At 37.0% G+C, this 17,394-nt stretch overlaps 1 protein-coding gene across 2 annotated transcripts in view; it reads left to right on the forward strand.

The window, feature by feature from the left end:
• The first annotated feature begins 1,603 nt into the window (after nucleotides 1-1,603).
• The window catches only part of ECT2 (epithelial cell transforming 2), a 25,429-nt gene continuing 9,638 nt past the window's right edge, over nucleotides 1,604-17,394 (forward strand). Inside the window, exons 1-19 of one of the 2 annotated variants that reach the window (XM_010192048.1) lie at nucleotides 1,604-1,748; nucleotides 2,796-2,875; nucleotides 2,975-3,067; nucleotides 4,037-4,219; nucleotides 4,765-4,854; nucleotides 5,899-6,006; nucleotides 7,160-7,233; nucleotides 7,365-7,495; nucleotides 8,492-8,607; nucleotides 8,802-8,864; nucleotides 9,250-9,472; nucleotides 10,547-10,683; nucleotides 11,344-11,463; nucleotides 13,194-13,262; nucleotides 14,244-14,354; nucleotides 15,356-15,452; nucleotides 16,143-16,224; nucleotides 17,058-17,136; nucleotides 17,298-17,394. In XM_010192048.1, the coding sequence (XP_010190350.1) occupies nucleotides 1,619-1,748; nucleotides 2,796-2,875; nucleotides 2,975-3,067; nucleotides 4,037-4,219; nucleotides 4,765-4,854; nucleotides 5,899-6,006; nucleotides 7,160-7,233; nucleotides 7,365-7,495; nucleotides 8,492-8,607; nucleotides 8,802-8,864; nucleotides 9,250-9,472; nucleotides 10,547-10,683; nucleotides 11,344-11,463; nucleotides 13,194-13,262; nucleotides 14,244-14,354; nucleotides 15,356-15,452; nucleotides 16,143-16,224; nucleotides 17,058-17,136; nucleotides 17,298-17,394 (2,083 nt within the window). In that variant the 5' untranslated portion in view covers nucleotides 1,604-1,618. The remainder of the gene's footprint in view (nucleotides 1,749-2,795; nucleotides 2,876-2,974; nucleotides 3,068-4,036; nucleotides 4,220-4,764; nucleotides 4,855-5,898; nucleotides 6,007-7,159; nucleotides 7,234-7,364; nucleotides 7,496-8,491; nucleotides 8,608-8,801; nucleotides 8,865-9,249; nucleotides 9,473-10,546; nucleotides 10,684-11,343; nucleotides 11,464-13,193; nucleotides 13,263-14,243; nucleotides 14,355-15,355; nucleotides 15,453-16,142; nucleotides 16,225-17,057; nucleotides 17,137-17,297) is intronic. The other variant, XM_010192047.1, reaches the window with a different exon arrangement.

Raw genomic sequence — 17,394 nt, forward strand, 5'->3', positions numbered from 1 at the left:
AGTGGGACCAAGGGTTGCGTCTGGGGCACCTGTGAGGCCTGGCGATCTTTCAAGGCAGCCTCGCTGCTCAGCGCCGCTCTGAGCCTTCTTCGGGCCGTTAGCGGTCTCTTCTGGGCAGAGCGGAGGTCCAGGCCCGCTGTCACCTGCTAGCTCAGGGTCGCTGGCGGTGTCTAATCTTGCCTCCGGCCGCTTCCGAGTAGGGCAGCTCAGTCACGCTCCTGGCTGGTTCCTTGGGGGAGAAATGGGCAACGTGGGAAGTCTCTGAATGTTCTTTCCTTGCTTTAAAAACATATTTTAGCATGTGGATGTTTTGTGACCTTCAGGCTTTCCACACACTTTTGAGAGGTCATTTTTAAGTGTGATGCTGTAAGGGCATACAGGTCTGCTTCAGTCCTGTAGTGATTGTGTTCTGACTTTTACTCTTTTTTGTGTGAGGGGAAACTGTTATATTCTTATCTTCTGTGTGCTGTTTGTTTTCTTCTGTACATTGGTACTTTCAGTGTGTAAGTGTAGTGACTAGTGTTATGTTATTAATTAATATATGACCATTAAAACAGAATATTTTTAAAATACACTCAGAATGGAACCTGATAAATAAATAAATTGGAAAAGCCATAAAGAAAATCAATGCCCAGCCCAAAGTATGAAGATGTGAATCCTGTCCAAGAGTTAGACATGATCTCCTGGACTCTAGAAGATAAACTCTTTTCTATATTGCTGTTATGCCAAAACACACATTGCTTTTTGCCTTCTGATTTTTGCTTTGCTGTGTAATTGGACAGGCATTACACAACTCCAAAAATAGTATGTGCTATTCTCTAGGGGTTTTACTACCTCATGAGTCCTCTTTCAGGTAATGCTTTAATGTGTTGTTAGGGTGGTTACTGTTTTAGAGGGACATTTACAGTCATGAAGTGAATGTCTTGGTTAAAGAAAGAGTTGTTATACTACAGTTGTTCGGATACAGTGGCTAGTCTAGATAAGTTCTGATATCACTGTGCAAATATTTAAACTTGTATGAATGGTGAATCACAGGAAATATGTGCTGCTTGCTTTATGCATAGAAGAAAATATGCTCTGTGTTGGGCAGGTGTCTTGGAATAAATTTTTGTGGTACAAGATTCAGGTAGCTACCTGTACAGGATATGAGAGGCATAAGAATTCTACCTTTCCAGTATGTGACAACTTTGATTGGTCTCAAATCTGGCCCGTAGTAGTTTGTCACTGAAACAAACAAGTGCTTTTATTTTGTTGGTGTTTTGTGATGAAGCTTTTTAATATGAACACTAGAGAGTTAGGTGCTCAGAGTCGAAGTACCCTCTCTGCAGCTTTCTGTGCAAACGAGTTATTTCTGTGGTAGGCAGCCTGCTTAGAAGCATTTCTGTAACAGGCTTGTTGTCAGTCCTTTCTACCAATTGTGTGACTTCTAATACTCTCAGAAATACTCTTATCAGTGTGAATGGGATTTTAATAAGAGTCTAATTGTTTTGTTTTCAAAAGTCTGAAGTTACTTCTGACTGCTTTAGTCATAGAACTCTTATTAATGAGCCTTTTGCAACTGTAACTTAGTTTAGCATATCTCTCTTCTAGCTGTTGAAGAAAGAAACAAGGCATAATAATGTCTGACAACAGTTTGGTGGTGTCTGAAACCGGGAGAAGCCTCTTGGCTGATTCTTCTGTTCTTGATTCAAAAATTATAGAAACCTCCAAAGAGAATGCATTGCCTGTATCTGTTTTGGATGTTGAAGGTAATGGGAGAAGCTTATTTTAAGACTATTATGTTTTTGTAATGACTGATTACTTTATATGTATTTAGTACTAGTGAAAAATCAAAAGTTCTTTGCTGAACTGCAGAATTATATGTAGGGCAGCCAAAAGGGTGTTGGTTTGGTATCCTTTCAGCAACAAAGGGTCTGTCTTAATTTTTAACTTGTTATAAAAAATTGGGGTTACAGCCATGAAATCAAATGAGTCTTGTGGCTGATGGATAGAAAGCTGTTAGTTCCATTTGATGCCTCTTCTGTGGAATGAATCATTCCAGGTGATATTTTGACACCAGTGTATGGAAACTATTGCTGCTCTGTTGTGTACAGATGGGCCTTAGAGATATGAATGGTCTTGAGCTTGAAATTAATTCGAGAACAAATATTGAAATTAAAGAACAGCCAAAAAAATTATTTTCCTGCAATGCAGTAGCCAAAATCCAGTGGCGGTCTTTTGGTGCAAATGGAGGGACATGGAGGCAACACTTATTCCTTCCTACTAATATTTTGAAAGCTTATTAGTATGTGGAGAAAAAGAACAAGATACCTAACTTCAGTTCTGATATTTCTTGGTGAAACTGAGCAGTTAGTAGGAAGTAATGGACCTTGTCAGCCAGGAACACAGAAACTAGAAATTCTTTTTTTTTCCAGCAAGTCTTAGTATCTAATCCTGCTAGAAGCATTAAGTCAATACATTTTGTTGTGTTGTTTTGGTTTTTTTAAATTTTATTTTAGTTTTTCTTCTTGGCCTTGCTGACTCTTCTTGCACGTTCTTGCTTTGTCTGTAAGGTAACTGATCATCAATCGCAGGATCTAGTTTCACCATATACTGGAAAGTTTAGGCTCTATGGCAAATTGGATATGCCCTAATTAAAGGATAGGCTTTTTTAGGTAACATTTATTTTTGGGTTTGTTGCCAATAAACAAGATATCTTGAAAGGATGCAGTCTGCCTGTATTCTTCCATACATGTAGACCTAACTTGGATGTTTCTGTTAAAATACAAACATTCTCTTTGTTTCTCTATAAACAGAAGAAATGCCTCAAATAGAAACAAGAGTGGTTTTGGTTCAGGAAGCAGGGAAACATGAGGAGCTTCTGAAAGCCTTGGAGGTATGTGGGTCTAAGATAGGAACTGCTGGAATGAGATGGTATGCTTTTAGACTTCTAGTAACCAATTTGGTTCTGTACTAAAGTTCTCCTCTTCCATAGACCATTAAGATAATGGAAGTACCAGTTATAAGGATAAAGAAGACTAGCCCTGGTAAATCAGAAGAAAAACTAATAAAAAGTATTATTCATATGGTATGTCATGCAATTAAGCACATGTGATTGCATGCAGCATGTTGTACTTCACTGGGACTGCACTGTGCGCACGCTTTAATTTATATTAATTGGGCATAATGGTCACAATTTATGCTAATGTCTTGATGGTGTCACTTAAAGCTTGTCAAAATTGGCACTTTTTAATGAACACTTTCTCAACTGTGGAAGTAATATTTGCAGCTCTTAGTGGTGTTTTCTAACAGGGGATAGAAATATCAATGGAGATGTTCAACTGCATGCTTATATTCAGTCAACACAAGTTTTTGCTATGAACTAACTTCATAATTGGTTAATTGACTTCTCTTTCAATTGAAAGCTGTGTTTACATTGAAGTGTAAGAAGTGGTTCTCCATTTCTTGATGTGAAAAATCTAGAAAATAACATTTGGAACTAATGATTGAACATTGGAATAGACTTAATTTTTAGTGCCCTTAAAATACCAAGCAATGAACAAAATTGACGTCTGTTCCTTAGATCTTACGCAGCATGAAGCTTGCTGTTGCAAGCTGGATGGTACTTTTTAGTAACATCCAGAAGTACCTTAAGCTGTTCTGACAGTCTAAAATTAAATTTTTTTTTTGGTGCTTAGTTTGGTTTTTGGCTTTTAGGGTTTGTTTTGTTTGGGGTTTTTTTTCCCATTTATAGATATTTTCAACACTGTATTATCAGTGTTAACTGATTTGTAAACTACTAAAGTAACTAGAATTCTTATTATTCAGAAACAGGAAATGCTTTAAGACACTTTTTTTTTTAGGTGCAGTTCACAGCTATTCTTATGCTAGAGAACAGTGCATCTTGTTCAGCTTTCACTAATCCTAATAGTCTGTCTCTGTTGAAATCTGAATAATACATTTTTCTAATGGTCCAAAATAAAAATTGGTTGAATTTTGACACTAGTGTGTGTATGTTGCCTGAATAATGCTTTCCCCTTCATTCCCGTAAATCAAGGAAATTAAAGTGCCCTACATAAAGACAGACACGATAGAAGAGCTTGGAGATTCTGATTCCCCAGAATTTGAGACCATCTTTGTTGTGTCAGACTTCCAAGACTCTATCTTCAACAACCTCTGCAAAGCAGATTGCCGTGTCATTGGACCTCCAGTAGTACTGCACTGTGCACAAAAAGGAGAGGTATGGTCTTACTGTTTAAATCAGCTGAGTAGTTATCTGGTACAGTGATTTCTTAATATTAAGTGTTCCAAATAAGATCTATTTTGCTTTGTCAATAAATCATAAATATACTTAGCGTAAAATTTTAAGAAAAGCTAATATTGTGTTAGAATATTGCATGTAGTAAGAGAGCATGGGCAGACAGTAGTAAGGCTGCAGTTACTGCAGTAGTTGTGGGAGTTGTTGACCCACTAGCTGGGACTGTGCCATTAGGAAAGGCAGCATACAAGTGAAGCTCCAGCAGACATTTTTTATTTCCAAAGGTTGTCTGCTAGAGGGAATGGATTACAGAGGAAAAAAAGGATGGAGCGCTACCTTGGGGATGTTCTAGTTGCTTTATCAGAACACTGGCATGTCTGAGGCTGAGGTATAACTGAATACACAGACTTGGACTATTGTCTGAAGCATTTTAATACTAAGAACAATAGTACTGTATTAAAGATAATGTTAAAACTTCAATGGAAGGAGTATGCTATTTGACTAACAAGTTTGCTTCTTACTTTCAGCCTTTACCTTTCTCCTGTCGTCCACTGTACTGTGCATGTATGTTGAACTTGGTGCTGTGCTTTACGGGATTCAGAAAGAAGGATGAATTAGTAAGATTTTTTTTTTTTCCTTTGGATTGGTAAAGCTATGTTAAGCTTTTTTTCAAAATACTCTTCTGTCCTATCACCTGTAGGGTTTAACCATGACTAGAGCTTGTATGGGGAAATGAATTGCTTTGTTTTGTACTTGTTTTGTTGCGTGTTCAGGGGCAGTGATATTTGAGGATGGGAACAAAACTGTTGTCTTCTGCAAGTCCTGTGATGCCATTTTTGGTCACTTTTTTGTTGAATGACATTAAACAGCTCTAATCCAGGAGGGCTTAAAGATTTGTAGATTTAGCCTTCAGATAAGATGATGTTTACCCAGTAATGTCCTCTTGTTTGTATAGGTAGTAGTATGGTCAAGTAAAGCTTTGCAGTCCTGTTCAGAGCATTTGCAAGCATGCTATCTTGCTGCTATACTATCAGGACTTTAGCCTTAACATATCTAGGTATGAAGTGGTTTGATACTCTAGCACTTTGCTTTTCCATTTCAATGATGGAGTTGGCATCTAAATTTCCTTGTACACCTGGGAATCAACAGTATGGCTCCACATCTTTATATGGAAAAAAAAACCCAAAGCCCGCAAAACAAAAGCGTTTGCCCAGTGTTAGGGATCGTTAGGTTTGATCTGCTAGATTCAAACTGGAAAAGTCACAATCTTATGTAAATTCTAGCAACTGCCCCTTCACGTAAAATTGACAAAATCAATGAGGATAACATTCTTCAAATATACTGGGTATGAAAAGGTGAAGACAGGTATGATGATCATGAGAGTACTGGTGGCTTGGGTAGTCTTCCTCAAGCTACACAGCAAGGCTGTATTAACCGTTTTTTGGTTTTTTTTTAAAAAAAGTGGCTCTTCTGATGTATCAGCTGTATCTTCTGTAGATGTGAACAAGTTATTTTAAGAACAAATTGAAGCTATTCTATTCATAGACATTTAATGTAAACTCCTGTAGCTTGCTTTGTACAAACTATTTTTGTACTGCTCTCACTCTGGACTGTACACTTCAAAAGATATACAGAAAACTTATTTTGTCTTTACTTTTCAGGTTAATCTCGTGACCTTAGTTCATCATATGGGTGGAATTATTCGAAAGGACTTCAGCTCGAAAGTTACACATCTGGTGGCTAACTCAACACATGGAGACAAATTCAGAGTATGTATGCTTGAGTTGGTACTTCACGGAAACTTTCAGAATTTGGCTTTTGTAGACTCTGTAGATCATAATTCAACTTATGAGTTGCTGTTTTTTTTCCCTGTACTAACAACAATGGCTTGTAATGGTGAGTTCATCTGTCTAGTGTTGAGCTTTGATGTGTCTTTGTCTTTGTTAGAGATCTAAATAATATAATTTGCCTGAATGCAGAAATTTTGAAACAGACAAATATAATAAGTAGCAACAATCGAAATGTTTCTGAAGTACTGGTGTTATCAGTACTTCAGACACTTAAGCCATTGATGAACAGGTGTTTATATATCAACATGCCTGCCTTGTTTGTCTGTCCAAACAATAAACTTTGAGGTAACATGCAGAAAAACTTTAGTACTCTATTTGTGTGTATATTCTTTTGAAAAATTATGTGTAAATGGTTAAATCTTCCTTTATGCAACTGTATGTTGTGTTTTTTGTGGGGTTTTTTTGTTGTTTGTTTAGGTTTCTTTCTCTGACAGCACAAAAGTCTAGTTGACAAGTAAATAGAAGCTTATAGGTTTTTGTACCATGGATGTGACATAGTAATTCCTATGTCCCTTGACTCCCTTGTTTGAATTGTTAGACTGTTGCTTTTTTTTCCCTAGTCTGTCTTACAAATTTCCAGCTAGAAGAGAAGACCTGGTTTCTAACTCTGTTCAAACACTCGTTTCTGCCAACTCAATGAGGAAAAAGTAGGAAAACTTTACAGTCTTTCTTAAACAGTCATGGATAAGTTACCTTTGGAGTAGTCTCTTTACCTTTGGTCAAAACAGGCTGGAATGTTTGTCTTTGTACAAAGTATCTAAAACAGAAGGAAGATCCTATATTCCACTGGAACAGAGAGTTGGTTTTGTGTTTTTGTGATCAGTGAAGGATATTAGACTAAAAAGATGGTGGACTTTTGAGTGTCAAAATAGCTGTTGATCTGATCTCCTAGTCACTGAAGAATTAATACATTCTAACTCTTGGGAGTTACAGTTGGATGTGATTCTTGAAGGAAATTTTTGCAGTAGCTGTCTTGAAAAGTAAAGTAAAAGCAAGGTTACAAGTTTTTCTTGGCATGGAAAAGATTTAAATGGAAATACTTGGTACGACTTCTCCTTTTCCTGTTTTTTAGATTGCTGTAAGCCTTGGTACTCCTATCGTGAAAGCTGAGTGGATTTATAAAGCTTGGGAGAAAAGGAATGAAATGTAGGTGTTTGTTGTCCTTCAGCCTTAACCTTGCATCCTGTTTACCCGTAGTGTTGTGAGTTTCTGTTTAAATAGTGGTGTAACACTGATTTAGTGACCTTTTTATGTGTATCTCTTTTTTTTTCTTTCAGTAATTTCTGTGCAGCTGAAGATTACTTTAGAAATCAGTTCAAGGTTCTTCCCTTCCAGGATTGCATGTTAAGTTTCCTTGGATTCTCTGATGATGAGAAAGCTAATATGGAAGAAATGACAGAAATGCAAGGTTATTGTTTATGAAAGATGACCTGTGGGAGGAATGGGGTTGATAGCTGATAAACACTTCACTGAAGCTGAAATGCTTGATTGTGAATCCTGAAGTATTAATGAGGGCTCTTCAACTTTTTCAACTAGAAAGTGGTTTGTAGATGTTGGTGTATGCATAAGTTCTGGTAGCTGTTGAAGACTTCAGACTTCCTAGGCTGACTGAAACTCGACAATTTAAAAAGAAGTAATTATAGGCATGCTTGAAGGTATCCTGGAAAACTTGCTACATAATCTGTATTCTGCTTCAGTTTTCATAATTGGTTTTGTGGTGTGCATCTTATGTAATTCACAGAAAGCATCAACAATGTTTATGAATTTTATATGAATCATCACTGGTAAAACACTTGAAAGTGTTCCATTTTTTGGTAGTGTAGTACAGGATTAATAATCACATTGACAGTAGCGATGTAACAGAACTTGCAAGTCTCCAGCCTTGTATTGCTAGAGTTGCGTGTAACAGAACTATAGAAATGGGAATGGAGCATGCTTGTAACAGAAAGGCTTCCTCAAAAAAGTTGAAAGTCGGCTTGGTTTTCTTCCCTGCCTTGACCTGTTTATCTAAAATTACCTTATAAGATTGTGACATGCACAGGTTCTAGCTTGTGGATGTCTTTAGGATGAGTATTCCTGGCTTATTCTTCCAAGAAACAACAAAAGCTTTCCAGAAGAATATTGTATTTATCGCCAGACAGATTTAAATGCTTTCTGAACTCCATGTATTCTGGACTTTTCAATGTGTGCTTTACTATGGCATGCTACATCCTATTTCTTAAAATGTGTCTGCTGCTGATATCTGGGGTGTTATGTAAGCCAAATAACTGGTTGACTCACTGAAGAGTTCATCTTGCTTTGGCTCTTCTCTTATTAATGATAGGTGCCACAGAACCTAAAAGTGAGCTACTAACTTCTAACATTAATATTCTTCATCCTTGCTAATTTACCTTTTTTTATCTAGGAGGATGTTATTTACCAGTTGGTGATGAAAGGTGTACACACTTAGTGGTTGAAGAGAGTACAGTAAAAGATCTTCCATTTGAACCTTTAAAAAAACTTTATGTTGTAAAGCAAGAGGTTAGTGCTGACAAATTCTTGAAAGAATATTGCTATATAATACTCAGTATGTTAGATAATTTTTTTCAGAATAAGCCACATGTTTGCATTTAGTATGCAAACTGCCTTACTATTATATATATTATTTTGAATATTTTAAACTTTGGGTGGAGTCCTATAACGTGTTTTTAACATGTGGTTTCTTTTTCCCTTAGTGGTTCTGGGGAAGCATACAAATGGATGCCAGAGCTGGAGAGTCCATGTATTTATTTGAGAAGGTATGTTGAACTCTCTCACATAATATGCAGCATGTATTTAGTGATAAAATTAACATGTGCAGTAATATGTGTGGGGTCAGAGATCAGATGTTTGAAGCAACATTTAAGCTCCAGGTAATCCATTATAAATTTTATACATAGAATACTAGTTTGGAAAAAACTTTTTTCTGCTTCCTAAAGGTGGAACTTACTTTTAGGCAAACTAAATACTGGTGTGGCTTCCAATTAAAAAAAAAAAAAAAGGCTAAAAAGCTTCACCCATTTTTCCCTTGGCTTCCCTAAGATGAGTTGTGTTGTATGCTGATGTCTACAATTAACTTGCCTTTGTGTACCGAGTTAAGCTGTCTACAGCAGGTGAACTAAACTAATCTTTCACTTGCTACAGTCAGAAAGTCCTGGCCTCAAGAAGTCTGTGTCACTACTTTCTCTGAATACTCCAAACAGCAATCGCAAAAGACGTCGTTTGAAAGAGACCCTTGCACAACTGACCAGAGAAACAGATATGTCACCATTCCCTCCTCGGAAACGCCCATCAGCAGAACATTCACTTTCTATTGGGTCCTTGCTGGACATTTCTAACACTCCAGAGTCAAGCACTATCAGTGGAGGTAGAGCTAAAAACCTTCATTCAGACACACACTTGCAATGTTTAAGAGCTCTCTGTGTTCAAGTGGTAATGATAGTGGTAGTGAAGTCTTACAGATTTTACTACCGGTTTCCTATGTAATTCCAGGCTTTCTCCTTTTCTAAGTGTGCAGAAAGCAGAATTGGAGGGATTCAGGCATGTAATGGCCAGGATGCCTCTTGTTATTGCAATAAACATATTCATACCCAAAGGAAAAGAAGGGAAAGATGTAGAGTTGATAAATAGAGTAAGTACAGTACAGTATTACTCCAAAATGCTTCACATATTCTGCTGAAAATCTGCAGCAAATATACAACATAGTTACCAGTAAATAATTAAAAAAATCTCTCCAGTAGAATTCCTTTTCTAGAGGAATTAAAGGAAAAATCCCTGCAAAGCCCATTCTTCCTAGGTCTTTGAAAAATTCTGTTGAGGTAACATTATTTGTGCCAGCAAACTGTCATGTCTAAAACTTCACAAGAATATAAATTGCCAACTGTTTTTGATCAGTTAATTGGCAAAGAGCTTTTTATATCTGTGCACATGGCTCTTGTGGAAGAGAGGAAACTGCAAAATTGTGGATTAGGCAATAGCTATTACCTGAGGCAATTTTAATAGGTGGTTTTGAGCTACATACCTGATGCAAGGATGGTAAGCAGCTGAAAAAGAATTATGTGGCAAAGTGAAAGTAGAAAAGTACTTTTTTAACGTAGTGTATGTATAAATAATGTTCAGCACCTAATCCTCAGTTTCTACTAAACATAATAAGGTTAAGTCGTTGACCTGCCCATAAATGGCTTACTTAGTTTCAGACTAATTTGGGGGAATAATATATTACCGTTGTTGCTCTATAATTAGGCTTTAATAAAGAAAGCCATTTGCTAGAAAGAGCTCTGATAACTATAGAATAACTTACAGAATAGCCTTTAAAAAAAAAAAAGAAAGCTACTATCCCTTAAATTCTGAAGGGTTTGGTTTTTTTTCTGAAAGTGAGCTTTTTTTAAGGACTTTATTGTAATAGAGCTGTTATTTTCTTTTGGGAATATTTCTTCGTAAGAAACACCAAAATCCTGTGCAAGGCCTTCCAAAAATTCAACTCCTCTTCCAGTAAAGCAGTCTGCAAGATGGCAGGTTGCAAAGGAATTGTATCAGACAGAAAGTAACTATGTTGACATTCTAACAACAATCATTCAGGTAAGCTGGTTTTGCTTTGTGTATTGTAATGACATCTCGTGTTTACATCAGTGATTATTTTCAGCCTGTGATATGCAGGCTTTTAGGGGCTTGGGTTCATCAAAGGTTCATAAAAAGGTGACAATGTGAACAGTCTTAGGTAATTTTACTGGCATATAAAATGTTTAGTATCTGTTAATAATAAAAACTGGGAAATACAATTTCTAGTCTGGGATCTGGAGTGGAATTGCAGCTTGTATGCAAATTCCAAGCGTCAGGAAAATGTAATCTTCATGACTCAGATTTTTAAGATATTAGTGAGAAGAGAGGGATGGCAGGGGAAGAGGTTTTTTTATTATTAATTATTCCAAGAAGAGCAGAATGGCAAACAGCTTGCAGGAAGAGCTTAATTTCTAGGAAATTTGTTTCCATTGCAGCTGATTATCTACTTAATGAGCAGAAAACCAGGAGAAAAGTGAGTTATGCTGTAGTAACATATCAAACTGTTTGTATCTTAAAACCACTGGTCTATAACCCAGTCTTGGTAAATAAAAACAATGTCTCAAGACTGTGGCTGCAGGAAAGCATGATGTAGAAGGAATATACTGTTGCTTTTGCAACTGTTTCTAACACAATACTTGGAGGTTGGAAGGGCATTAACATTTTTTTCTAATTCATCAGTTATTTCAAGTTCCATTGGAGAAGGAAGGACAACTTGGAGGACCAATCCTTGCACAGGAAGAGATTAAGACAATATTTGGCAGCATTCCAGATATTCTTGATGTGCATACTAAAATCAAGGCAAGCTGTACCTTCTTCCCTGCAGGGGAAGCTTTAATATATATTTTGAATCTTTCCTGCATGCTTTTAAGTTGTATTTGCTGGATGGGTGTAGATTCATCCTGGTGCTGTTACATACTGTTCAACCTTTGGAATTATGTGGAAATCCAAAGTACACTTTAACACATCAGAAGTGTGAGTATTGTGCACGTAACTAATATTGCCATTCATGAGCTGGCTTGTCCTTTTCCCATTTTAATACCTCTTCCTGCAGGAGGTTTTCTGTATCTGCTACAAAACTCACAAGTGCTTATAACATAGATGTTTATATTAAAACACTAAGCAAGAACTCTTGGAAGGATAGCAAAAGCTATGCATTTAAAAAAACAGCCACACAAAAACAAACAAAAAAACCAAAACCAAACAAAAACCAGCACCCCCCTCTGTAGCCCCCCACCTCCCCACCCAAAAAAAAAAAAAAAGGCCAACTAAACAACAAAGTGAAAAAACTTCGTGTTTTCCTGGGTTTTCAGCATGTTCATGTAAGGAGACTATCATTTGGCAGGAAAAACTGGTCCCTCCTTAAGTGGCTTTGGACCAATACTTGGAAACTACCAGCTCATAGAACTGACTCGCACTTCAAACTCTGAAGCAGTTGACCTGGTACTGAGGCCTGATAAGAACTGATTAGAATTCCCCATAAGATTGTTTTCTTGATGCTTGCTTTATTTTATATTTTGATCTGAATTGCAAGTGCTCTCTGAAGCCATCTCTGGATCGTAGAACAGACCATCATGCAAGTCTTCCTTGAATAAGAAGTCATAAAATATCTTTCAAATAATGACATGTATCTGTTCCTGTCTGCATTGCACAGTAGGCTTTTAAAGGAGAGGGACTCGCAGACTGCCTGTAATTCAGTGGTTTGGTTTTGGTTGGGTTTTTTTGGTTGTGCGATTTTCTTTTTAATTTTTTCCCCACACTTTGGAATCCCATCTAGTTCATTGTCATAGATATTGGTATGTGCCTCCTGAGATGGAAGTAGAGCATGTGTCAAGTAGGATTCACCTGCAGCATGCAGTGTATACGAAGTTGCTTAGATGTAGTGGTTGTGTTTTCCTTCACTTTTGGTAGAATAAAGATGAGAGAAGTGGAAGCAACAAACCAATTCACCAAGGTGAATTCTTTTCACTTAAGGTGAATCCTGAACCTTCAGCTGTGCCCTCCTGTCCCTGTTATTAGCTGACAGTGAATAAGCTTGATCCTTATCAAGCTGATACAGGCTTAACAGCTTGGTCTCACTTTCCTTGACACCCTGGTGCAGCAAGTGAAGGAAATCTGCTATTCCTATTTCAATCCTATTTTATGGACTTAAGAGTCTTATATTAGTTGTGCATGCTTAATTAGAACTGATTCAACTGTCTTTTGCATATACTTTTTTAATAGTCACTTGGGATATGTTCTGTAGTGTGTTGGACACAGCAGTGTCATCTTACTGCAGAGTTAACTGATGCTGATGATACACTGCTAGGCTCTGCTTGCATCAATTCGAAGCTGTATCTTCAGTGAGCCAGAGGTCTCTTGCTTTCAGCTTTCAGTAGACTGAGGGGGCACAGCTTTTAGGATTGCCAGTTTTGTCAGCATGGAAGTACGCAGCTAATTATATGTATTTGGCAGAACACTGGTCCTGTGTTAAAACTTTGAGTTTATTCTCATCTTAATTTCTTCCCTTCCCATCCCTGCATGTATTCCAGGAAGATTTGGAAGATCTTATGATTAATTGGACTGAAAGCAAGAGTATTGGTGATATAATTCTTAAATATGTAAGTTTGTTTCTTTTTTATACATTAGAGCTATTATGAGCCATTATCTTGCCTTACAAATAATGCATTTGGAGGACCTAGCAAACACGAGCACAGCATTGCTGTGTGAGAAAGAACAGCACCTTCTATCATTGTATTTTCTGTTCAGACTTTTCAGTTGAGTTAGATTATACACTTTGTATAGATAACCCATGTCAACTTTGAGTGTATGTATCTGTCCACTTGTATGAAGAGGTAAAGCTCCAAATAAATACAGTTTGAGAACTGTAATTTGCAACACTGCAGACATGCTTTTTACTTAGACATTAAAAGAGGCCCTTCCTGTAACTTTAGTTATTTGCTACCTCTGATCAATAGTAAATAACTAGGAAAATAGCTTTTCACAGAAACTTCTTGTGTTCTTCCTTGAAGACTTGATATATGTAAGTAAATAAGGACTCCCTGCTTTTTCAAGTAAAGAATGTGCAGAACAGGAAAGCTATGTCTGGGACTGCAATGCATTTTAACTTAAGCAGTCTGCTAGGTATCTTGTGCTTTTGATGACCTTATCGTTTGGTGGCAAGTAGTATTTGGCATTCAAAAGCTTTCAGTCTAAGGTATTGCTTCTGGTTGTTTAGTGTCTTTTAAATGTAATTGCATTTACTGAAGAAGATGCCTGTCTGAAAATCCAAAATTCTTATCAAAAGTGTCTTGCTAGGTGAGAATCTGCCATCTATTTGAGCTGCTCAGCAGCTTTTAAGATGGTCACATGTGTGCTTGTTGTTTCTGAGAGCAGTCTGCATTTAATCAGCAACATTGAATCTTGGGCATCTGGCATGCAAAAATGTCTTAACTTTTTCTGTGAACGTGCATGGCTTTACAACACTTTTTATTCTTTATTCAAATGTGCCTTTGAGCAGCTCTATATGGTTCAGGGCATATGAACATATGTACAATGCTACATAATATGTAAAGCAGAGCTGTAACAGTTGTTTCTTTCAGTCAAAAGACTTGTTGAAAACATACCCTCCATTTGTGAATTTCTTTGAAATGAGCAAGGAGACTATTACTAGATGTGAAAAACAGAAGCCAAGGTTTCATGCATTCCTAAAGGTAAGTGTCTGCAGAACTAATCTTTGCGTAGAACATGGAGACCATTACCAAATAAACTACTTTAAGTAGTACATAGAAGAAAGTGGAATCTTGGAAGATTGGAGGAATGCAAACATCTCTTGGTGAGACAGAAGTAGGAAGGATTTGAACTTTAAATCGTCATGCTCCTCCTAAGACTCTTGTGTAAGAGGTCCAAGTCTTTCTGCTATACAGCTTTCAAGGTAGTTTGATTATATGCACTCGTTACTGAAAAAAATGCCATTTTGATTACTTTCTCCCAAATACATGTTGTCTTTTGTCTGTAAAGATGAGAGCTGCTGCTTTTTATTGGTCTTCCTCCCTGTGTTTAAAAGACTTGTATTTCTGAAATAGCTTTTAACTTGCTTTCAGCAACTGTGAAGCTCCAGGGAGGTAGAATTTCAACATTCTTGTGACTAATGAATAGGAGCATAAGAGTGGAGATCTAACAGAAGGATGATTTTCAAAGAGTTGTCTGAGCATGTGTCTTAGACTCTTAAGCTGTTCAGATAAAGGTATATATTTGATTAATAGTGCAGTGTAGCTCCAACTCCTCTTTTATATCTAACAAGTGTCTCTCAAATAGTGGAGTAATCAAACTGACAGATTTCAGCTCATGTTTTTCTGAGGTACCAGGAATTACATTCAAGTATTGATATCTAAAAGATGTGGAAATGAATCTGAGAACAGGCCATCTCCTGTCCTGTTCCGCATTAACAATAGCATCTGAAATGAGGACTGAGGGGCTGATAATATGGACAGGTTAAAACTAGACATTCTGAGAACGTAAATCATGTGATGAATACTGTTTTTTTTAACGTGATCTGTTAATGACCATGTGTCTGTGGTAAGCGAATTCTCAAACTTTTACTGCAATGCTAGTTTCAAGGAAGACAATTTTTCTCCTGCCTTGTGAGTTTTGGGGTTTTGTGTGTGTGGAAAAAAGTAAGAATTATTTCCTTTCTCCTGTTTCTTTTCCCCAGATAAACCAAGCTAAACCTGAATGTGGCCGCCAAAGCCTAGCTGAACTTCTCATCCGTCCTGTTCAAAGGCTGCCTAGTGTGGCTCTCTTACTAAATGGTAATCTAGTGATGTATTTTTTTTATTAGTTTGTCTATGAAGGTGTTAAAACTAACATGTTTGCTTTTGTCATAATTAGCATCATCATTTGTCATGTAAAAGAAGTCTGATTCTGGGAGTTAATATTGTCAGCAAGACCAATTACTGAAGAAAACGTACTTTTAGCTAAATTTCTCTTGTTCATATTTGTCTGCAGGATACAAGTAGAGGAAGAGTTTGCTCTGACAAATATAATTGAGGTTCAAATGCAGCTAGCATAAAGTAGAGAGCAGTTCATATTGACAAGGCTTACAAATTCATGTGTTCCACCTGATATCAACCACTTGCTGTAATACTGATTATGTTGATAAAAATAATAATAAACCACACCACCACCTTTTGCTTCAGTTAGAAAAAGACTCCTAGGCTTGTCTCTGCACTTCAACAGAAACAGCATGTGGTCTTGTTGACTTCTGAATAGTTTGAGGGTTTGGTTTTGTAGAGTAGGTGGGCTTTTTTCTTAATGAGATACATGGACAACTGCTGCTCAGCATACTTCCCACTTAATCAGGGCTATTTGAACTCCAGGATAGCTGTGGTTTCTTCAGTCATCTTATCTGAGTTACAGTTTAAACTTGAATTTTTTCTGTTTCTTTTCAAGCACTTGTAATGTCTGTGGTGGTGTTTGTTGGTTTTGTTTTTTTATGGTAGATATTAAGAAGCATACAGCAGAAGAGAACCCAGATAAAATAACTCTAGAGAGAGCTATTGAATCATTAAAGGAGGTGATGACGTAAGTGGTGCTCATTCTATGAAACATACTGTTACACATTTAGATCTCTCTGTTCCTTATGAATTGCTTTTAAGTGTGTTGTTGCCATAATTTTAGTCTCCATAGAAGTATACATAACTGTATACTGAAGAACTGCATTCTTCAGTCTCCCTTTTGCCACTGTTATCTCTATCTATTCCCTCCATTATGGAAGAGATGTATTTTGTCTTTAAATCTTTCTTCTATGCACATATCCACTGACAGGACATGCTGTTTGTGGGAGATTAGTTTAATTTCTGGTCCTGTATTCACTATTCTTGGCACCATTACATGATTTAATTATCTTAAAGCTGAAGCAGTTTAGATCGCAAGTCTCACCTCTTTTGAATTGTAGCGTGCGTCGCCAGCAACAAGACCTCCTGTATTAATTGAGTAAATGTTTAACTGATTTTAACAACAACTTTTAAATTATAATTATTTTTGCATCTGCTTCTTGGTGAGCTGTAGCCTTGACTGAGGGGGGATAAGATGCAGGCCATAAAGAACGGCATTAGGTTTGTCTCTAGTTCAAAATCTTACGGGGCAGGGGAGGGAAGTTACATATTAACTGAATAGTGTGTCAACTACTGGTAACAGAACAAAAAATACTGTTCTAGGTCTGAAGTTTCCTATGTGCTTAGCATATGGTATTTGGATACTTCAATGACCAAGTGCGGCTGGTTTTGTATTTTCCAGTGCTGCTATGTAAACTATACCTCTGAATGCTTAGCTTCATTATTTTTGTATGTCTTAAATGCAGTGATTTCATTTACTGTTGCTTGATATTGAAGATAAATATAATATGCTTCCCTCAGACATATTAATGAAGACAAAAGAAAAACAGAGGCACAAAGGCAGTTCTTTGATGTTGTCTATGAAGTTGATGGATGTCCAGTAAGTAATTCCTCTGAAGCTGCATACCTGTATAACGACTGTGCATTAGTTTGCTCACTTTGCACAAGTATGCAATGGTGCTGCTTTAACCAAATTTTTAAGTTGTAAACATGCAGTAATCCAACCCTTGAACTTAATGAGCTTTTTCTTCTGTTACTTAGGCCAATCTCTTGTCCTCTCATCGAAGCTTAGTTCAGCGTTTGGAAACCATAGCACTCGGCGATGACCTCTGTGACAGGGGAGAACAGGTCACACTCT

Source organism: Mesitornis unicolor, unplaced genomic scaffold (genome assembly GCF_000695765.1).
Source record: "Mesitornis unicolor isolate BGI_N332 unplaced genomic scaffold, ASM69576v1 scaffold34439, whole genome shotgun sequence".
Classification (NCBI taxonomy): domain Eukaryota; kingdom Metazoa; phylum Chordata; class Aves; order Mesitornithiformes; family Mesitornithidae; genus Mesitornis; species Mesitornis unicolor.